Source organism: Bos javanicus, chromosome 25, assembly GCF_032452875.1.
Source record: "Bos javanicus breed banteng chromosome 25, ARS-OSU_banteng_1.0, whole genome shotgun sequence".
NCBI lineage: Eukaryota > Metazoa > Chordata > Mammalia > Artiodactyla > Bovidae > Bos > Bos javanicus.
In genome coordinates, this window is record NC_083892.1 from 27,898,919 (window position 1) to 27,922,331 (window position 23,413).

At 48.6% G+C, this 23,413-nt stretch overlaps 1 protein-coding gene across 1 annotated transcript; it reads left to right on the forward strand.

Annotated features, from left to right (window-relative positions):
• Positions 1–6,877: 6,877 nt before the first annotated feature.
• LOC133238293 (beta-glucuronidase-like) lies at positions 6,878–22,829 on the forward strand. Its single transcript, XM_061401225.1, has 9 exons — positions 6,878–6,906; positions 15,501–15,767; positions 15,951–16,093; positions 16,270–16,466; positions 16,816–16,950; positions 17,168–17,346; positions 17,670–17,816; positions 19,871–19,955; positions 21,633–22,829. The coding sequence occupies exons 1-9, from the start codon at positions 6,878–6,880 to the stop codon at positions 21,882–21,884; spliced, it is 1,434 nt and encodes a 477-aa protein (XP_061257209.1). The 3' UTR covers positions 21,885–22,829.
• The last annotated feature ends 584 nt before the right edge of the window (positions 22,830–23,413 follow it).

The window sequence follows — 23,413 nt, forward strand, 5'->3', positions numbered from 1 at the left end:
ATCTCAGTCACGCTGGCTTGCTCCAAACGGGACTTATTGGATATGTGGCTCTTACCTATGGGCATGGCTCCCCCTGGTTGGATAGGGAGATGCACCCTGGGTCTAGCCTTTACTCATGGCTTTATATTTTCAGAGCTTCCAGAAAAGCCTGCTAATTTACCCTACCTTAAAACTCGGTGGGCAAGGTCTGTATTTCATTGGTATGATTATTTGGCTGCAGCGTTTGTTCCCTCTTTGGGAACTACAGATGTTATGTTACGAGTGGATGCTTTGACTAATTTTACTCAACAGGCATTACAAGATTCTCAAAAGGCTATTTCAGCTCTTAATGCTGAACAAGCACAAATTAGAAAGGTGGTTTTACAAAACAGATTGGCTCTAGATATTCTGACAGCTGCACAAGGAGGAACTTGTGCCATTATTCATACCCAATGCTGTACATATATACCTGATATGAGCACGAATGTTACTCATTTTACTAACCACATGAACAAGATGATTAGGGCCATGGATACTCCTGAAGCCTCAATTGCCTCACTTTGGGAGACGTTAACTAGTTCCCCATGGTGGACAACTATCTTAATTACAATAATTCTGGTTGTTTTGTTCTTGCTGTTTGCTCCCTGCATCTGTAATTGTATAACTGGATTTGTTTCTAGCCGCATGAAAGCTTTTAAGTTACAAATGGTTGCTCAAACTCCTGCTACTGCTGTAGCTTTTTCCAACTACTATATGGGGCCCCTGGATCAGATATCCTCAATATGAGGATTAGGAGAATATGTTGCCTCACCAATTTAGGGACAACGCCCCTTGTCAGCTCGGAAGCAGTTATGGAATGAGAACGACGCCCCTTTTCCCTAGGCAACATAATTCTCCTAAAAGAAAAGGGGGAATGAGAGAGTCATTTCCTAGGCAGGTTGATAGGGAGTCTAGGGGTCCCCAAGGAGAGAGGGGTCTGGAATTCTCAAGGAGGAAGAAAGGACAAACTTTTTTTTCTTTCTCCACATTCCTTAGGATTATATAACAATAATGTATCCTGCCTAAGGACAGTCTTTGGATTCAACCTTCTGTTATCTTAAAATGTAAATTATGGGAGTAGACCTGGTCTTTACAAGGATGTATCCTGCCTGAGGACAGTGTTATCTTAAAATGTAAAATATGGGAGTAGGTCTGATGAGGTCTTTACAACCTCCAGACATTCTTTGGATTATATAACCTCATCGTTAACACTAGCAAGCGGGGACTCTTTCTGCCCCCTTCTGATGCCTATGTCAGAAGCTTTCTCTATCTCCTTTATACTTTAATAAAACTTTATTACACAAAAGCTCTGAGCGATCAAGCCTTGTCTCTGGCCCAGGATTGAATTCTTCTCCAGGGCCAAGAATCCTGGTGTATTCATGTGATTCAACAACAACCTTTCACATAGGAACCTGGAATGTCAGGTCCATGAATCAAGGCAAAGTGGATGTAGTCAAACAGGAGATGGCAAGAGTGAACATCAACATTTTAGGAATCAGCAAACTAAAATGGACTGGAATGGGTGAATTTAACTCAGATGACCATTATATCTGTTACTGTGGGCAAGAATCCCTTAGAAGAAATGGAGTAGCCATCATAGCCAACATAAGAGTCTGAAATGCAGTACTTGGATGCAATCTCAAAAATGACAGAATGATCTCTGTTTGTTTCCAAGGCAAACCATTCAATATCATGGTAATCCAAGTCTTTGCCCTGACCAGTAACACTGAAGAAGCTGAACAGTTCTATGAAGACCTACAAGACCTTTTAGAATTAACACCCCAAAAAGATATCCTTTTCATTATAGGGGGGCTGGAATGCAAAAGTAGGAAGTCAAGAAACACCTGGAGTAACAGGCAAATTTGGGTTTGGAGTACAGAATGAAGCAGGGCAAAGGCTAATAGAATTTTGCCAAGAGAACACACTGGTCATAGCAAATACCCTCTTCCAACAACACAAGAGTAGAGTCTACACATGGACATCTCCAGATGGCCAACACTGAAATCAGACTGATTATATTATTTGCAGCCAAAGATGGAGAAGCTCTATACAGTCAGCAAAAACAAGACTGGGAGCTGACTTTGGCTCAGATCATGAACTCCTTATTGCCAAAATCAGACTTCAGTTGAAGAAAGTAGGGAAAACCACTAGGCCATTCAGGTATGACCTAAATCAAATCCCTTACAATTATAGGAAGTGAGAAATAGATTTAAGGGACTAGATCTAATAGACAGAGTGCCTGATGAACTATGGACAGAGGTCCATGACATTGTACAGGAGACAGGGATCAAGACCATCCCCAAGAAAAAGAAATGCAAAAAAGCAAAATGGCCGTCTGAGGAGGCCTTACAAATAGCTGTGAAAAGAAGGTAAGTGAAAAGCAAAGGAGAAAAGGAAAGATATACCCATTTGAATGCAGAGTTCCAAAGAATAACAAGGAAAGATAAGAAAGCCTTCCTCCGTGATCAGTGGAAAGAAATAGAGAAAAACAATAGAATGGGAAAGACTAGATATCTCTTCAAGAAAATGAGAGATACCGAGGGAACATTTCATGCAAAGATGAGCTCAATAAAGGACAGAAATGATATGGACCTAACAGAAGCAGAAGATATTAAGGTGTCAAGAATACACAGAAGAACTGTACAAAAAAGATCTTCATGACCCAAATGATCATGATGGTGTCATCACTCACCTAGAGCCAGACATCCTGGAATGTGAAGTCAAGTCAGTTTTAGGAAGCATCACTGTGAACAAAGCTAGTGGAGGTGATGAAATTCCAGTTGAGCTATTTCAAATCCTGAAAGATGATGCTGTGAAAATGCTGCACTCAATATGCCAGCAAATTTGGAAAACTCAGCAGTGGCCACAGGACTGGAAAAGGTCAGTTTTCATTCCAGTCCCAAAGAAAGGCAATGCCAAAGAATGCTCAAACTACCACACAATTGCACTCATCTCACACGCTAGTAAAGTAATGCTCAAAATTCACCAAGCCAGGCTTCAATGATACGTGAACTGTGAACTTCCAGATGTTCAAGCTGGTTTTAGAAAAGGCAGAGGAACCAGAGATCAAATTGCCAACATCTGCTGGATCATCGAAAAAGCAAAAGAGTTCCAGAAAAGCATCTATTTCTGCTTTATTGACTATGCCAAAGCCTTTGACTGTGTGGATCACAATAAACTGTGGAAAATTCTTCAAGAGATGGGCATACCAGACCACCTGACCTGTCTGTTGAGAAATTTGTATGCAGGTCAGGAAGCAACAGTTAGAACTGGACATGGAACAACAGACTGGTTCCAAATAGGAAAAGGAGTACGTCAAGGCTGTATATTGTCACACTGCTTATTTAACTTATATGCAGAGTACATCATGAGAAACACTGGGCTGGATGAAGCACAAGCTGGAATCAAGATTGCTGAGAGAAATATCATTAACCTCAGATATGCAGATGACACCACCCTTATGGCAGGAAGCTAAGAAGAACTAAAGAGCCTCTTGATGAAAGTGAAAGAGGAGAGTGAAAAAGTTGGCTTAAAGCTCAACATTCAGAAAACGAAGATCATGGCATCTGGTCCCATCAGTTTATGGCAAATAGATGGGAAACAGTGGAAACAGGGGCAGACTTTATTTTGGGGGGCTCCAAAATCACTGCAGATGGTGATTGCAGCCATGAAATCAAAAGACTCCTTGGAAGGAAGGTTATGACCAACCTAGACAGCATATGAAAAAGCAGAGACATTACTTTGCCAACAAAGGTCCATCTAGTTTTTCCAGTAGTCATGTATGGATTTGAGAGTTGGATTATAAGGAAAGCTGAGCGTCAAAGAATTGGTGCTTTTGGACTGTGGTGTTGGAAAAGACTCTTGAGAGTCCCTTGGACTGCAAGGAGATCCAACCAGTCCATCCTAAAGGAGATCAGTCCTGGGTGTTCATTGGAAGGACTGATGCTGAAGCTGAAACTCCAATACTTTGGCCACCTGATGGGAAGAGCTGACTCATTTGAAAAGACCCTGATGCTGGGAAAGATTGAAGGCGAGAGGAGAAGGGGACGACAGAGGATGAGATAGTTGGATGACATCACCGACTCAATGGACATGAGTTTGGATAAACTCCAGGATTTGTTGATGGACAGGGAGGCCTGGAATGCTGCGGTTCATGGGGTCACAAAGAGTCGGACGCAACTGAGCAACTGAACTGAACTGAACCGAATGGAACTTTGTGGTGACGCACCTCACCACTAGGCGGAGCTTGTTCTATTATTTTCTGTTCTAAACATTAAAAAGTCTTGTGGATGATGTGCCATCAACAATGGTAAATGTAGGGAACTCCCCGGTGGTCCAGTTGATAGGACTTGGCCCTTTCACTGCCAGGTCCGGGCTTCAATCCCTGGTCAGGGAACTAAGATCCTGTGTGCATGTGTACATGCTAAAGTTGTTTCAGTCACATCCAACTCTTTGCAACCCTATGCACTGTGGCCCACCAGGCTCTTCTATCCATGGATTCTTCAGGCAGGAATACTGGAGTGGGTTTCCATGCCCTACTCCAGGGGATCTTCCTGACCCAGGGATCAAACCCATGTCTTATGCCTCCTGCATTGGCAGGCAGGTTCTTTACCACTAAGAGGCACCTGCGAAGCCCACAGGATCCTGCAAGCTGTGCGGGGGAAAAAAAAAATGGACAATGTGGTTTTGGGTGTGTTTCCCTGAGCAAGTCATTTCACCTTGCCTCTCATTCAGCTTCAGTTTCCTCATCTGTAGCAGAGAACAAATAAGTCCACTTTACAGACTTCCAGAGCAGAAATTCTGCTGGGAGTGGGGGGAGCGGGGAGAGTGTGCTGTTACTAATGTGATCAAGCGGTAGGAATCCAGGGAGCACTCTAAAGGTCCCAGATCACCTTTACTCAAGTGATAACCTGTATTCTCTCACTTATGGGGTGAGGTCCATGTCACTGTGGTTATGAAAGGAGGACTGGCTGCCAGACTCACAGTTGGGCTCATGCCAGGCAGCCAGGCCTCCAGGTCAGGGCCCTGACTGCAAATGTGGTCGACAGCAGCTATCCCAGGAGGAAGTTTTGTCCCATCAGTAAACAAAAGAGCTGACATCTGAGCCAAGCTTAAAAACATGACCCAGAGAATAGGAGGAAGAACTATGCAGCCTCCAAGAGAAACCTGGGAAGGTATTTCTGGGGCCCAGGAGCAAGAATACCAGTATAAAAGTTACAGGGAAGAACTGACGCCATGTTAGATCTGTTTCTTTTACTTTAACCTTTGCTTCTCATTGCTTTTGTTCAGTAAAAGGATACTGTCCATACAAAATAGCCTGCCTCAGGGAACCCAGCCCCTCTGCCAGAAGGTTAAACCAAAACACCTTTGTTCAGGACCATGTTCACCTGTGGATGGCTACAGGAAGGAAGGCATTAACTCATACCCTCCCCAAGATTGGCCATTCTAGAAGATAGCTGCAAGATTAATGGCCTTTTTACTTTAATCCTCCCATCCCCCCATAGTCTATAAAAGAACCTGGCATCCAGACCCTGATAAAAATGGTTATCTTGAGACTTTGGTCTGTCATCTTGTCAGTCAGCCAGCTTTCCTGGTAAAGTTGTATTCCTTGCCTTGACACCTCTATCTGTTAAGTGGACTGTTGTGTGGTGAGTAGAGAGAGCTTGGACTCGGTAACAGAAGGGTGCTGTGGGATGGGGGAGATGCATAGAAAAGTCACAGACTTAGGGCAGACTTACAGTCAAATAGCATCATGACTCCATGCTTTAGACATACAATGAAGATGAATGAAACATATAAAGAGAAAAGATTCAGAAAGATCTAGTCAAGATGAAAATTAGCAAGACATCTTTGTGAAGCAGACACAAGCAGAGGTGGTCAAAGGGGAGAGGCGTGGGCCTGGGCTGGGCCCAGAGAGGGGCTGGTGGCTGGGCGATTTTCTTTAGCTTTCATGTAGTCAGTTCAGTTCAGTTCATTTCAGTCACTGAATTGTGTCCGACTCTTTGCGACCCCATGGTCTGCAGCGCGCCAGGCCTCCCTGTCCATCACCAACTTCCGGAGTTTACTCAAACTCACGTCCATTGAGCCCGTGATGCCATCCAACCATCTCATCCTCTGTCGTCCCCTTCTCCTCCCACCTTCAATCCTTCCCAGCATCAGGGTCTTTTCAAATAAGTCAGTTCATATGGAGTAGCTGGGACTGAAAACGCCAGTGTGCACAGCCTCATGGAGAGTGCCTGGGAAAGATAACAGGGAAAGGGACAGGAAAGTCGAAAAGGGGAAGATGAACAGACTCTCCAGTCCCAGCAGCTCCATCTTGAGGAAACACCTGGGGAAAGTATCATGTGTGAGCCAAAGGTCAGCAGGCATGTGAAGAATGTGCTGATGGTAAAGTGAAAACGGGAAACCACCTAAATGCTCAAAGGAAAGGGTGAAATCAAGACCTTTGTGTGGTGTAATTCATACAATGGGATACTCTCCAGTCATTGAAATGGACAGAGCAGAGCTATACATGTCAGCATGGCTGGATCTGGCCAAAGCACTACCCAGCTGTGCCTGGCTTGCTGGGGCTGGGAGTGGGGAATGTCTCTCCTGGGGATGCTGATGGCAGTGCTTTGTTATTCAGTCTACCCCAGGCATTCCTGAGAGGAAATAGACAGGGTTGTTCCGGATTGTGAGACGTGTCAGGGGTAGATCAGGGAGAGGTCAGATGACCTGAAGGTGCTAACTTAAAAAAAATAATAATAATTAAATATTTCTTTTTATTTATTTACTGCACTGGGTCTTAGTTTTGGCATTCAGGATCTAGTTCCCTGACCAGGGATCGAACGCCCCTGCCCCAGCCTCTGTCATTGGGACCATGGGATCCATTGGCCACTGGATCATCAGGTAAGTCCCAAGGGTGCTAACTTCTATCAGGTGCTTCAAGTAAGAAGTTACATGTCCCTTACTCCTCTGGTTTAGAACTAGCATCTGCCTTTTTCCTTTCCGTAGAAGGCCTTCCTTTTATGTAGGTGCTAATGGAAAGCAGGTATTGAGTCTTGAGAATGTTGCAAGAGAAAAAATTTTCAGGAATTTCCTCTTTCTATAACAACAGAGGATAGACACCACTCCAGGTCATATAAAATTGATTTAAAGGCTCTTATCTGAATAAAGTGTAGAATTGAGACTACTTATGAACAAAAGTTGGTGATGGACAAGGAGGCCTGGCGTGCTGTGATTCATGAGGTCGCAAAGAGTCGGACACGACTGAGCAACTGATCTGATCTGATGTGATGAAACGTCAGGGCAGTGTGTAATTTCCTTGGTTCTGTCTCGTCACAACAAAAATTTGAAGCGACAGATATTAAAGCCCTTGGACAGAACGTGTCTCAGCTCTCGAAAGACCGTGTTACAGCTCTCAGCTCTCGGCCAGATCACTGTTACAGCTCCGTTTTATTTAGAAAATAAAAGGAAAATACATCCTCGTGGCGTGAGGGCATGCCAACCCAAAAGACGCAAAGAGGAAAGAGAGAGCGAGCACGGACATGAGCGGGTGAGAGAGACCCCCCGGCGCTTTGGCTTCTCATTTTATATGTTTTTTTCCTCCCCCTGGGCCTGCCGTTTGTAAATTGGGCCAGCCAGGAGTGCTGTTTGTTCTACCTGAGGTCTTCACTCCAGTCCTCAGGCCTTCCTCTGTTCTATTTTCGTGGGCTTTTCCCTTCCTTGTCTTTTAGCCACTGCCCTTCTGGACTCCTTTTTCCTATTCTAACTACCTAACATTCCCCCTCAATAGATGGGAGGCCCAGTTCTTTGGGAATAGGGGCGTCGAGGTCTTTCTGGCTACTTCCTGCTGAACTGGTATGGCAAGGGGCATTGGGCCTCCCCCTCTTGCCAGTCTCAGGCCTCAGAGTCCTTATAGCAGTGTCCATCTAAGGGTAAGCAATATTTTCCATGGTCGGCTGTAACTTTATATATCCTTGTTGAACTGGCACTGCATGTTGTAGCTGGTTGACCTGGGCAGAGACAAAATGGGTTAGACAATTGATAAAACATGGAGCAATCATAAGCAGCATCAATATGGCATAGCAAGGGCTAGTTAGGGGCATTAGCCAACTCCAAATTCCCATCACCAGGATGGCTCAAGTCCCTCCTTGTTCAGGGATCAGAAGATCTATCTCCTGTCTGTTTTGGAGTACAACCCCTGCCAAGCTGTGTTGGTTCTTTAGAGCTGTCCTGAGCAGCCTTATCCCCAGAAACCATATTTTGGGGGTGTTCATTAAAATGGCACTCATTTGTAGTCCTGAATAGGCACCTGAGATCTCCCAGGGGCTCACAGGTGTATTGAGTGTCCTCTTCTGTTTTCTTCCACGGCTTGACTCGTGAGTAGTGAATCCAGGAGTCATGTCCTGGTGCCTTGACTGCTGTGGGGGTAGAAAGTATTACAGGGTAGGGGCCCTTCCATGTGGGCTGGAGTTGAGCCTTTGGGGACCCATCTTTCCAGACTTTAATTAGGACTTGAGTCCCTGGGGCATATGGCAGTGACTCCTTAGAATCTTTTGTGTCCTAGTTGACACCCCACATGCGTATATCCTGTTGGAATTGACCAACGGCCATGGTATAAGACTGGAGGGTCTGAGATTCTGGAACTAGGAAGAGGTCATTGACGTAAAGAAAAGGTCCCCCATATAGCATCTCAGAAGGACTAAGACCAATCTCTTCCTGAGGGGCAATTCGGGTGTGGAGGAGAGCTATTGATAAAGCCTCCTTCCATCCCAGAGAGGTCTCCTGGGTTATCTTTTTTATCACTGATTTTAAGAATTGGTTGGCTCTTTCTACTTTTCCTGAAGACTGAGGCCTCCAGGCACAATGGAGATAATAAGTAATGCCCAATGCTTTTGAGACCCCTTGGGTGACCTTAGAAGTAAATGATGTCCCGTTGTCACTTTGTAATGACCTGGGCAGACCAAATCCTGGAATAATTTCATGGAGCAGTTTTTTCATCACCTCCTCAGCCCTCTCAGTCCAGGTGGGAAAGCCTTCAATCCATCCTGTGAATGTATCTATCATGACTAATAGGTATTTATACCCTTGAGAAACTGGCATCTGGGTGAAGTCCATCTGCCAGTCCTCTCCTGGGTAGGCCCCACGTCATTGGACCGGCTGGGCCGGCTGGGGTCTTCGAGCTCCTTGGGGGTTGTTTAATTGGCAAGTGGGACAAGAGGAGACCACCTGCCTTACAGTCGTTTGGAGGCCTGTTCCTCTGAAGGACCTTTCTAGTAATCTTTGAAGGGCCTTTTCCCCTAAATGAGTGGTGGCATGTAAGGAGTTAACCAACTTCCATTGGAAGTTCCCAGGCAGAAAAAGGAGTCCCTCCTTTTAGAACCACCCCATATGATCTTCTTGAAAGTCCTCACTCTTAGCTTTAAGAGTCTCACCTTCAGTATATGAAGGAGTTTCTGGCAAATTAGTCTGTGAACTAAGGTGGCAACCTCTATTAGGTCATGATTCTGTAATGCTGCTCTCTTAGCTGCCTGATCAACTGCTTGGTTCCCTCGTGCCACTTCTGTGCTCCCTTTTTAGTGTCCTTTACAGTGGGAGGCTGAAACCTCAGCGGGCAGATGGACTGCCTCCAAGAGTCTAAGGATTTGATCACCATATTTGATTGGGGACCCTCGGGTGGTAAAGTGGTGGCCTCTTTCTTTCCAAATAGCAGCATGCACATGTAGCAACAGAAAGACATACTTGGAGTCAGTGTAAATAGCTACTCTTTTTCCTTTTCCCAGCTCTAAAGCTCGAGTCAGGGCTATGAGCTCAGCTTATTGGGCTCAAGTACCTGGTGGCAAAGGTTTAGCCACTACCGTGTCAAAATTGGAGACTACTGCATATCCGGCTCTTCTTTTTCCATACAAGACAAAGCTGCTCCCATCAATGTACCAGATTTCCTCAGAATTGGTCAGAGGATCTTCCAACAATCCTTCTCGGGGTTTTGTCCAGTGAGCCAAGGTTTCTAGGCAAGAGTGAAAGGGGAGAGAGCCCTCGGGGGTAGGTAGGAGGGTGGCTGGGTCAAGAACCTCACAAGGGGATATAGTGAGGCCTGGATTTTCCATCAGCAGTACTTGATATCTGAGGATTCTTTAATCAGACATCCATAAATGTCCTCCCCCATTTAGGAGTTGTTTCACTCAGGGGCTGGTAAAAATAGTTAGTTTGCCCCCAAAAGAGAGTTTTAAAGCATCTTCTATCAGGACCGCAGTAGCTGCAAGATTTTGAAGGCAGGGAGAAATTTCTTCCCAATAAGGGAGAGGGACAGTCTGGGACCACTAGAAACTGGTGGGAAAATATTTGTCCATCCCAGTAACAAAGTGCTCAGGTGAATCTTTTAGTAGTTGTTTTTCCTGTAGCATCCAAAATGGTATAGATTTGGGAGGAGAAGGCTCCAGAGTAGGAGGTCAGGACAGAATAGGTAGCCCCCATGTCAACCAAGAAATTCTCGGACCTACCTACCACATCCAGTTGCACCCTTGGCTAAGCCCCGTGATGGTTATCTGTGACAAGTGGGCTGGCCAAAGTGGGCTGCTTCAGTCCTGTTGAACCCTCGTGAGGGAAGGCTTGGTGCTTGACCTTGAGGCTCTTGCGTCCTGAGGGCAGAGTGCCACCCAATGTCCCAGTTGATGGCATTTACAGCAAGCCACTTTAGGAGACTTGTCACGGTTTGGACACTCTTTGGCCCAATAGCCCACCTATCTATAGATTAGGCATTTGCCTAGTGCCTTGTCCTTCAAGGACTCGGGGTTTGCCATAGGGCCTCCCTGGAGGGCGGCCAGCATCTGGGCATGCCTTGTCTCTTTCCTTTTCTCCTTCTGGGCCTTGGCTTCTTCTGTTCTCTGTTATAAAAGGTATTGGTGGCTGTCTGGACCATCTCATCTAAAGAGGCAGCAGGGTCCTGCTGCTGTAGCTGCTGTAACTTAATTCTGATATCTGATGCACATTGGGACAGGAATTTGTCCTTTAAAATCACCCGTCTCTCATAAGAGTCTAAGTCCACATTGGTTAAATTTTGCAGGGCCTCTTTTAGCCTTTCCAGAAAGGCAGTGGGGTTCTCATTGGGCTCCTGAGTTATTGCTGAGACCCAGGCATAGCTGATTACTTTTTGCTGGGATGCTTTCTGTCCTGCCTTCACATAGATTAGAAAATGATCCTTTTCCCAGATGTTCTCAGGGTGATTATAATTCCAATTAGGATCTGAGGAGGGGACTGCAGTTTCCCCTATTGGGTATTTACCACTTGACATGTGAAGCCCCGTTGCATATCTTAGGGCTTCCTTTAAAACCCAAGTATGCTCAGGAGCAAATAAAGTTTGACTAAATATGACCATGATGTCCTTCCACGTCAAGTCGAAAGTCAAAGTAATGTGTTGGAATGGACCTATATATTTGCCTGCGTCATTTGTATAGCTTCCCATGTCTTGTTTGATCTGTCTTAGTTCTAAGAGGGAGAAGGGCTTATGGACCCGGGTTGGTCCAAATTCTCCTCCAGTTTCAACTAAAGGACATACTCGAGCTGGCTTCTGTGGAGGGGGTGCTCCCAGATACAGGGGCACGTTTGGATACAAGGAAAGAGCACCAGGCAACTCGGGAGCTGTGGGAGGTGACCCTTCATGGGGGGGTTGCTTCGCTTGGTTGTCTGTGCCTAACATCATTTGCCTAGTGGGCTCACTTTTAGGGCATACAACAATCCCATACTTAAGACAGAGTTCCTTCATATCTCTCAGTCGGAAGAAAATTTGGACATAGGGGATCTCTGTCCATTTCCCTTGTCTTTTGCATAATAATTCTAGCTGCAGGATGGTATTGTAATTTAAACTCCCATCCTCTGGCCAGTGTTCCTTGTCCCCCAGAGGATACTGTGGCCACGCAATGGCACAAAAGAATTTTAAGTGACTTCTCCTTAGAGTTAGAGGATCAGCTCTAACAGCTTCCAGTCATCAAGGATGCATCTCAAGGGTGTCTGTTGGGAAGTGGATTGGTTATTTGCAACCTGAAAGACAGTCATTACAGAGAGGAAAAGAAAGAGAAAAAACTAATAGGCCTCCTTCAATTTCCATGGGTGGACTTCCTTAGGGGTGAGTCTTTTTGAGACTTATCCTACCCAGTATTGTTGTAACCTGAGAGCCAGGCAAGGGTTAGGGTGCAGATCCAGGCAAGCTGAGGCATGACAGCCTCCTAGAGGTGCAGGTGGGACTCCCGAGAATTGGGTCCCTGGGCGGGTCAAGGCATGACGACCTCCTGGGACCCTTGGACTGGCGGGTCCCTGAGCAAGTTGTGGCTTGACAGCCTTTCAGGTACCAGATCCCTAGGCAGGTCGAGGCATGTCTACCTCCTGAGACTCCCAGACTGGAGTTGGGTGTCCCCAAGGTCTCTAGCGTGACCAGTGCTGGGTAGGATTAAGGGGTTGTAATTTTAACTCATTGTCAGTTTGTTCATCGCAGATGGGAATAGATATCATGATGTGAAGCAATCCAAGCCTGTGCCCTGAGACCGGGAACCTGGTGAAACAGTCATAAGCTCTATCTTCTTACTGCTCTAAGGGAATGTAAGTCACTGATTTCCTCCCCTAGTCCCCCATAAGAGCAGGTTAGGGTGTCTCCAATGGTAAACATTTCATTGTCATAGACCCACTTGAGATAATAACGGAAATAATGACAAAGGAGTGGGTTATTTAGCTCTGTTGTTGTAGCCACGCGTTCCGGGAAACAAACTCACTCAGAAGGACAATGCAGATAGTGGAGTGCAGTTTATTACACCAGCGGGCCCAAGGCAGAGTCTCCTCTTAGCCAAGGACCCACCAGCATTTGTGAAAATCTTTTATACCCTACGTGTACGTGTCTGAACCCACCACTCCAAATTCCTTGAGACTTACATAAACCAAGGAAAATACAATCCCAATAACCCCATCATTCACGTGCTATGTGCTCATGTGCTCAAACAGTCAAGCAATTAGCCAATAATCAATAAACCCGAGGTTACACTCTGATAGATACAGAAAAATTTATGGCCTGTCTGGAGGAAGGGGTGATTAGTGTATGTTTTCTCTTAGGCGATGAGTAACCTAGATACGATCTTCAAGGTTCCCCTGTCTGGAGGGGGTCTTATCCTTCCTTCTGTTGTTGTTTTCATAGGGACTAAACACAGAGTTCAGAGTCCATTGGAAAGGTGGCCGAGCATGGTCAGCATGAACAGGCCTAAGATGGAGTCCAGGCCCTATGAATTCCTTCTTCACTGTTAGGGGCATTAAAGTATTTTAATAATAGGCTGGGTGGAGCAATGTTGCCTACAAGGGGGCAGGGTCCTGGTTGTAGGAGTTAATAATTGGCTTAAGAACAAATTGGTAAGAGGCAACAGACCAGATGTTCTATAAAAGTGGAATGGAGATTTGATCCTGGGGTATGTTTGTAACTTTAGGAGAAGGGTGGTAAGGGTTTGGGCCCAAACAGGCTGCAGGGCTTAACTCCCAAAGTGGCAAACATTATCCCTGGAAGCCCAGTTGCCTTTGAAGGGAGGCCAACAGATGGACTTCTAGCAGGCACTGTGTGCCTCTCACCTGCCCTGCCGGGTTCACTGGGAGATGCTGGTGCTGCACATGTTGTAGGAAACACTCTTTGGCCCAATAGCCCACCTATTGGAAGATGAAGGCCTGAATATCTAGAGGGACTGGCTATTATACAGTATTTCCCTCCCAAGAGCCAGCTATTTTCTGGTTGTCCCTCCAGAAGACTGCAGAGGCAACATTGTGGGCCTGGATGGGGATCAGGAAAAGAGCATGAAACAGGAGGGAAGGGTGCAGGGCACAACTTTTGAAAGAATGACATAGTGCAAGGGCATAACATAAACTGATTAAAATCAGTTGGGTCCAAGATGATAAGTCAAATTGAACTAAACCTTAATCCCCAGTCTGTAAGCTAAATGACACCCAGAGGTGGCAGGACAGCCCCAAGACACCATCAGAAGAAGAGTGGGTGGTTCCCCAATGGTTGGGATGATCCTCCCACTCATTAGCATATGAATTCACCCAGCTCCCAAAACCTAGCCCAGCCACATTGCATGGCCTAAGCCCTTGCACTCAGCAATGGCCCACACCCTGCAGGGTGTACTTCTCTCTGAATCCTAACAAATCCACCTCTCACCTACTGCTGTGTCTCTAACTGAATTTTTGCAATCAGTCATCAGAGCCTGAGCTTCATTAGGTCCTGAAGCCAGGCATCATGGGTTTTGGCTGGGCTTCCTCCAAGGAAAAATGAAATCTTAAAGCTTTGTATAGATTAAAAAAATAAATCCTTGTGCTCCACCCCCTAAATTCAAATCACCTCCCCAGTACACCAGTTCTAGAGTATCTGACTGTTGAATTCTCTTTTAAAAATAGGAAAGAATATTGTATCTGAATAAAACCTTTATATTTCAGTATATACATTGTCCATATTTGATTATTGGGTTAGACCAGAATAGTAGAATAATTTGTTTCCCTTTGTAAAATAGTTACATATTGTTAGCTGCAATTTTATATCAGTATTATGAAGAGCACCCTTCAGCATTCAAGTGTTGCCATCATGTAAAACGTTAACTAAAGAAAGGCTACTTATTATTTCAGTCTCATCGCTACTTCCTGGACAACCTGATATTCCCTGGAGATTATCCAACCTCCCTTTGAGGTTAGGCACAACCTTGTTTGATACGTAAGTGCTCAGCTCCCAGCTGCAAGTGGGGTGGTTGCATCTAGCTTATTAGAATTAATATGACTCACAGAGTTGGAAGAGATCTGACATTATCCTTTATGCAAAATCATAATGAAATACTTCAAAGTTTGTGTAAGTTTGATTTAAAATGTTAAAAGGATCAATATCCTGAGCAGTATTTATAGTTACTTTTAGAATGTTGAACAGTGCATGTGTGCCTGTTCTTTTTGTTTGGTTGGGTTTTTGTGCCAGTTGTTTTTAAAAAAACAAAATATTGAAGAATTGCATTTACAGACAAGTTCAGATCAGATCAGATCAGATTAGTCGCTCAGTCGTGTCCGACTCTTTGCGACCCCATGAATCGCAGCATGCCAGGCCTCCCTGTCCAACACCAACTCCCGGAGTTCACTCAGACTCACGTCCATCAAGTCAGCGATGCCATCCAGCCATCTCATCCTCTGTCGTCCCCTTATCCTCCTGCCCCCAGTCCCTCCCAACATCAGAGTCTTTCCCAATGAGTCAACTCTTTGCATGAGGTGGCCAAAGTACTGGAGTTTCAGCTTTAGCATCATTCCTTCCAAAGAAATCCCAGGGCTGATCTCCTTCAGAATGGACTGGTTGGATCTCCTTGCAGTCCAAGGGACTCTCCCAGCCGTCACCTGACAGCCTGCCTCTGGGGTACATGTGGGGGCGGGGGCACATTTAAGGCCCCACACTGGGTTTGTGCCCTGGGTGGCGGAGGGTGGTCTCATCTGTTCCCCTGGATCCTCAGCCTTCCCCACTCTGCCCGCTTCCCTCATCCTGCACTTGTGTGTGAGGGTGTGCCGGAATTGGCCAAGCCCCCAACCCCTCCGCTTGTCTCCCTGTATCTGCAGTGGGTGAATGGGGTCCATGTGATCGAGCACGAGGGGGGCCATCTCCCCTTTGAGGCTGACAGGAGGCCCCTTTCTTCCTGCTGCATAACCATCGCCATCAATAACACGCTGTCCCCCCACACCCTGCCACCTGGGACCATCCTCTACAAGACGGACCCCTCCATGTGAGCAGCACCTAGCCCAGCCCTCGCCCCCGCCCCCACTCCCCACCCTGCCCAGACGTCTTCCCACCAGGGGACAGGGTGGCTTCAGCAGAGGTGAGGCCCTGGCTCTTGGAGGCCAGGGAGACATATGAGTTGAGATCGAAGGATTCAGGACAAGGCCACTGTCCCCTTGCTCCGTCCTAGGTACCCCAAGGGTTACTTTGTCCAGAACACAAAGTTTGACTTCTTCAACTACGCGGGACTGCATCGGTCCGTGCTCCTCTACACCACGCCTACCACCTACATTGATGACATTACCGTCACCACCGACATGGACCAAGACATTGGTGAGGCTCCTGCCAGGATCTGCCCTCAGCCAGGCCCAGAGTGGCTTGGTTCCCTGTTTGGAAAGATCCCCTTGGAGACGGGCTCTCCCATCCACCTCCTCAAGGTGCTCTCACCTGTAGGACCACAGGCCACATGCCCCCCTCTTCTCTCTCATCTGATCTCTCGTCTCCTGTAGGGCTGGTGAATTACCAGATCATCGTCCAGGGCAGTGACCACTTCCAAGTGGACGTGTCTCTTCTGGATGAGGAAGGCAAAGTCGTGGCCAAGGGGGCAGGGGCCGAGGGCCAGCTGCAGGTGCCCAGTGCCCACCTCTGGTGGCCGTACCTGATGCACGAGCACCCTGCCTACCTGTACTCGTTGGAGGTAATGGTGGTGAGGATTGGGCTGGGGGAGGCCGTTTGCCCCCATCCAGCAGCCCTAGCTTCAGCAGGCCTGGTCCCCTCAGCTTCCTGGTCTGTTGGATTGAAGAGTCCCCAGCCTGATTTTTTTCAGCCATTGGTGGGGAGGCCGAGTTGGAAGAGAAGCCCCGCGGCAGTGTGGGCAAAAGTTTCTTCTTGCTCACGGCAGATATAATTTCTGCCTCTCTCCACCTGCAGACCCAGAGGTGGGCCACAGTGATTTGCCAGGGGCTGTCCTGCGAAGCTCAGGCTGCGTGGGGCTCAGGCCGGTCAGGCTGCCTCATGCCCAGTGCTCGATTTCGCAGGTGAAGCTGATGGCTCAGACGGCTGTGGGGCCCGTGTCTGACTTCTACACCCTCCCGGTGGGGATCCACACCGTGGCCGTCACCGAGAGCCAGTTCCTCATCAATGGGAAGCCGTTCTATTTCCGAGGGGTCAACAAGCATGAGGATGCAGACGTGAGTAGGGGCTCCTGGGTCCCTGTTTCTCACCATCCCCTTCCCTGCAGCCCCTGGAGTGGCTGAGGGCAGCTCAGAGCAAAGCGCCCCAAACCACTGCCTGTGCTTGGCCTGGATAGCGGGCTGATGGGGTGACTCCGGCGGGCCCGGCTCTTGGAGGAAACGTGTCTGGGATGGAGTCGAGGGCAGGGGCTCATCCGTCTCTGCTGTCCTCCAGATCCGAGGGAAGGGCTTTGACTGGCCGCTGCTGGTGAAGGACTTCAACCTGCTTCGCTGGCTGGGCGCCAACGCCTTCCGCACCAGCCACTACCCCTACGCAGAGGAGGTGCTGCAGCTCTGTGACCGCTACGGGATCGTGGTCATCGACGAGAGCCCTGGTGTGGGCATCGTGCTGGTGTGAGTGCCCGCTGCCTGCACTGCGCGGCACCCCCAGTTCGGCAGCCTGTGCGTGCATGCTGTCGCTCAGTCATGTCTGACTCTGGGACCCTATGGACTGTAGCCCATCAGACTCCTCTATCTATGGGATTCTCCAGGCCAGAATACCAGAGTGGGTTGCCATTTTCCTTCTTCAGGGGATCTTCCCGACCCAAGGATCGAACTTGTGTTTCCTACGTTGGGAGGCGGGTTGTTTACCACTGAGTCATCAGGGAAGCCCAGAGTTTCTACTAGAGGGAAAGAAAATCAGACTGACCTGTTCCCTCTCCTCCCCTGGCCTGCAGCGAGAGCTTCAGCAACGTGTCTCTGCAACACCACCTGGAGGTGATGGAGGAAATGATCCGCAGGGACAAGAATCACCCGGCCGTTGTAATGTGGTCCTTGGCCAATGAGCCCGCTTCCTTCCTGAAACCGGCTGGTTACTACTTCAAGTGAGTGCTCCTGCCTTGCCTGGTCCGGGTCCCCGTTGAGACCGCAGCCTGCTGGCCCAGCTCAGCCTTGCCTGGCAGCCAGGGGAGAGTGTCAGTGGGCCCTGCAGTGGGTGTGGGCTGCTTCCAGCCCAGGTGCATCCATCCCTGGTCAATTCAGGGGACAAGATACTCACCCACCCAGATTATGATTTCAGACAAGTGTCTCCTTGTCACACCTGAAATGAAATGCAGAGTTAACCTACCTGCTGCTGCTGCTGCTAAGTCGCTTCAGTCGTGTCCGACTCTGTGCGACCCCATAGACAGCAGCCCACTAGGCTCCTCTGTCCCTGGGATTCCTCAGGCAAGAACATCGAGTGGGTTGCCATTTCCTTCTCCAGTGCATGAAAGTGAAAAGTGAAAGTGAAGTCGCTCAGTCGTGTCCGACTCCTAGCGACCCCATGGACTGCAGCCTATTAGGCTGCTCCGTCCATGGGATTTTCCAGGCAAGACTACTGGAGTGGGGAGCCTACCTGCTGCTACATAAAACTTCAAATTAAAGAAAAAAGATAGTGACGTGGCCTGACTGACATAAGGAAGAGACATTTGTCAAAGAATACATAAATCTGTGACCTGACTCTCCAGAAGGGCCACTGAATGGGTCAGGCGCTTGCACCTTCTGGGAAACTCTCTGAAAACAGAGCTACAGAAGCTGATACCAGCTGGAAAGCATAGCCAGCGACTGTGGTGCCGCGAGCAGCATTTCCCTCTGTTCTGCTCTTTTCTGAGGCACTGAGCCATGGCCAACAGAGCTCCAGTCAAAACCAAGCCCTGCTGTTATTGTTTAGTCCTTAAGTCGTGTCCGACTCTTTGCAACCTCATGGGCTGTAGCCCACCAGGCTCCTCTGTCCTTGGGATTTCCCAGGCAAGAATACTGGAGTGGGTTGCCATTTCCTTCTCCAGGGGATCTTCCTGACCCAGGGATCAAGCCCGCGTCTTCCGCTTAGCAGGCGGCTTCTTTACCACTAAGCCACCTGTGTCTTCCCTTGATTTTTATGCTGTCCCCATTCCTGGGAAATTTAGTAGATGTTAGAACTGCACAAAACCACTTTGCAATGCTTTTGAGTTCACCTGTAAAGGGGATTTAAGCTTTATAAAGCTGACTTACCTAGGCATATAATTATAAACAGATTTTCAAAGACGTGCATATTCTGACTATTCTAAAGTTACGTTGTTAGACAGGACCAGGTCACCTGAAGTTCATTGTCCGTTCACTGCATACCAGTATCTTCCCCCACACCCCAGGCATTGTCCTAGGCAGAAACCTCACAGAGGGGCCATCTCCCAAAAGTGGGCCAGCCTCCTGGCGTGTTCCTTGGTTTCTTCTCTTTCTTGCCATCCTGCAATTTTAGCGTAGCCAGGCATGGAGAATGATTTCACTTACTGCGGAGGCAGCAGAGGCCATGGAAATACTCCCTAGGAGACACTGCCTGCATCCCCCTGTCCTGGATGGAGGCTCTGAGTAGTGGACCTTCCTGGGCAAAGACGAGCTCTGGACACACAGCTGGATGTCGGGTTGGGCAAAAAGTTCGTTTGGGTTTTTTCATAACATTGTTCAAAAACTCGAATGAACTTTCTGGCCAAGCCAATACATGTATTTAAGTCTCTAGTGAGTGCCCAGTGCACAGCTTGCCTCCCAGGACACGTTCCCTAGTGATGTGTTACATTAATACTCATCCTAACCCGCACAACATCCTAGTTTTGTCGGAGATGAGGAAACTTGCTTTTGGCAGCGCCCAGCTCAAAGATCTCAGCTGTGCCTCTCCTCTCTTGAGGATGGCCCCCTTTGGAGGACGGGTAGGGGGCTAAGATCTGGGGAGGGAGGAAGAGAGAATGATGTCAGGGAACATGATGTCTCGAGGAGCACGTTTGCTTACCTGAAATGCCCTAGAAGGCAGGGAGGAGAGCCGTGTCTTGGGGGTGTTCTGTCTGGGAAGATGGGAAGGAGAGGATTCAGGAGGGGAACCTGAGGCTCTCCCCATACTGACGGCACCGTGTCTTCTGCCCTCCGTGGACAGGACGCTGATTGCCCACACTAAAGCCCTGGACCCCTCCCGGCCCGTGACCTTTGTGACCAACACCAACTATGAAGCAGACCTGGGGGTGAGCCTGGGGGTCTCTGCACATCTTCCTTCTGCCTGTCCTCTTGTCCTGCCCTGATGCTTGCTGACATGAGCTGCTGGGAGGGACCACGAGCAGCCAATCTGACCATTTCCATAGACGGTCTTTGGGTTAAAGAGAGCTGCCAGGGAGTGATTTGCCAGGCAGTGTAGCTTCTTGACGCTAAGGAGGTCAGGCATAGGGAGGTCAAATTCCTTCTCAGTTCATTCTCAATTCATCGATTTCTCTGCACTTTGATTTAATTTTATGCCCCCAAGTTTAGTATGCTCAGAAAGGGGCAGAGGTTTAAGGGAGCTTAAAGTCACCATTGACTTGTGTTTCTCCAACTTGGCTGATCATTGGAGCCACAAAGGGAAGCTTTTTGAAAGTACAGAGGTCCGGATTTTGTGATTCTGATTTATAATGTCCAGGATAGGAATCGGAGTTTCTAAAAAACTCCTCAGTGATTCCAGGCATCAATCAGCTTTGGGAACCACTGCTGAGATTCAGTGTCAGGGGGACTGAAAATTGAAGGGAGAGGCTCACCCAGCCGGTTGGACCCCATGGCTCTTCTCACAGTCCCTGGGCACAGCAGCCCCTCAGAAACTGTGTTGAGTTGTTGCGCAAAAGCTGTAAAACAGGAGCAAGAAGATGCCTCACTAGGGAACTGAGGCCAGTACTAAGAAGCGCTCCAGAAAGCGAAATGCTCTCGAGAAAGAGCGGATAAGAAAGCACTGTGTTCAAGTGTAAGTCTGAGCACTGTCGTTTTCACATGGACCCGACGGTTTGCAGCCCTAGTGATCCGGGGCCATCCCTTCAAAGGAACACGACTGTGGTGGAACACCAGCGGGGCACAGGCGACCTGGGCGTCTCATAGTCTCAGTGGCATCCCTTCCTGCTCTAGTGGGCAGGGGAGCCTGTGCTGGTTCCCCCGGAAGGTTGCCAGGCTCACCCGCTGGGATGTGTGAGCTGTGGTGACGTGCCCACACAGAGGTACCGCTTCCCAGCAGCATCTTTCCGTCCCAAGCTCAAAAGGGTGCTGGAGCCCCCTGGGAGAGATGGACCGCGTGGGTCCCAGTGCAGACTCTGCAGGCGAGCGTGGGTTCAGGTGAGCTTTGGGGTCCACCGAGCAGCACATTGCTCAGATTCACGGCGGTGCTGCCCCCAACCCAGGCTGCCCTCCCAGGAGGGAACTGTCCAGTCTCTTCAGGGCCCATGACAGTAGCTCAGAAAGGGGCCTCGGGAGGCTCTGTGAGGAGAAAAACTGCATTTGGCCCTCAGTTGGGCCAAGGGCATGACTAGTGACAGGAGCACCACCTAGAGATGAAGGAAGTCCAGTCTGGATGTGCTCCCTGGGCCGGCGTGCCTGGGGCCAGCTCTCTCATTGCCCTCCCCGCGTGCCTGGGGCCAGCTCTCTCATCGCCCTCCCGCGTGCCTGGGGCCAGCTCTGCCTCTCATCGCCCTCCCCAGAGCCCAGCTGCAGCCAGGTCAGGGGTGCCGGCCCAGAACGAGAGGCTTGCTCCCTTCACTCGCTCCATTCAGGTCCCTTCTGACTATTATTTCCTACACGTGCGCATCTAACGCACTTTCCGCACTCACTCCTTACTTCCTCTACCAGAAGCACCCCGAGTGTGAGTCCTCCACTCTCCTGGTTGGTGGACTCTCCCCATGCTCTTGCAGGCGCCGTATGTGGACGTCATCTGTGTGAACAGTTACTACTCCTGGTACCACGACTATGGGCACATGGAGGTGATTCAGCTGCAGTTGGCAACCCAGTTCGAGAACTGGTATAAGGCCTACCAGAAGCCGATGATTCAGAGCGAGTACGGAGCAGATGCCATTGAAGGGTTTCACGAGGTAAGTGCATCGAAGATGGGAGTTATTTTTTCCCTCTCTCGGACAGTGATGTCAGTCATCACGGCCCCAGACTAGAGATCTGCCTCTTTCCCCGTCCCTCCCTTGTCCTGGCCACCTCCCACAGCTAACCAGGCCAGCCCTAAGCCGCCTCTCCACACGGCCGGCCCGGACTCAGCCTCTGTTCCATGTGCGTGGTCCTCAGATAGCCTCCCACAAGCTGCCCAAGTGGTCCCTGGAACAAATCCAAGCCTTGTCCTGTCCCTGGCTTTCCCTGACCCCACAGGACGAAGCCGTAATCTGTGCTCAGGGCTGTCCGCGTCCTCTGCCCTCTCCCAGGCCTTCAGTCCCAGATCCTGGTCTGTTCTGTTTGGTGGCTCCTGTGCTGGCCTGGCCTCTTCCTTCTGACCAGGAAGCCCTTCTTAGCTCCATAACCCCAGCTAATGGAACTTGACTCAGCGGTCATGCTTCAGCTCAGGTGTCCACTCTTTGGGGAGGAGGACCCCACCTAGCTGGGCAGAGGAACACCGTGAGCTGTCATGCTCTCTTTGGTTCTCTCCTTGACCAGACCGGGGGCTCCAGGAGGGAGATTAAATTGTGTTTCTCTTGGCTTCCTAAGCACTCTACAGTGGTATCTGCAGTGCGTCTTGTATAATAACGTTTTAATCCTCGTTGGGAAGGAGGACCAAAGCCAACAGGGGTTGGTTCTCTTGTAAGATGACTGCAGTGCTGCATCCTCGTGCGTCAAAGACCCAGCACCCCCCACAAATTCCCATGAGATGAAAACGCAGACCTTATGCTCTAAGAACACCTCAAAGATCATTATATCTTAGCACATGACAGACATGAGCTCCTCTCCGGAGGCTGAGTCCATAGATGTGGCCTCTGCTTTTCCCCTCCTCGCCTGACAGGTCTCAGCTTCAGTGAAGCTTTCTGTGGCCCCTGCCTCTGTCTGCGCCCCCTACTAACCTCCTCCTACCCGCCCCCCACACACTACCTGCTCCCAATTCACCCTTGTTACACTTCGAGCTTGTGTCTTGCCAGATTGTAAAGCCATGAGGACAGGGACTCTATCTTTCTAGTTTCTTTGCCTCTAATGCCTGGCATATAAGCAGATGCTAAATAACGATTTGTTCAATAGTCAATGGGCTAAATAGCAGTTCCTTACCTAGATGAGATACAGGGGAATTGGAGTGAAGTTAAAGCTGAGTCACGCCAGTGCTCAAATTATGCATTGGCAGCTACTTCAGCCTTGGGTTTTAAATTTATTATCCAGAGACGTACTTTTATTCCTAGTGTAGTTCAGTTGTAAGACTGCAGTGGGGAATAGAGGTGGAAAAAAGTAAAGCAAATATTAAATTCTCTTTAATGGGAATTCCCTAGTTGTCCAGTGGTTAGAACTTGCAATTTCACTGCTGAGGGTCCAGGTTCAATTCCTGGTTGAGGAACTAGGATTCCACCAGCCGCTCAGTATGGCCAAAATATATATATATATTCTGTTTATTAATAAAGCAGTTACTAATTAAGGGTTTTTTTTTTAATCCTTTTTTTTTTTTTTAACCCTGGGTTATATCACACACTAGCTTGGCCCTCCACCAGTATCAGCA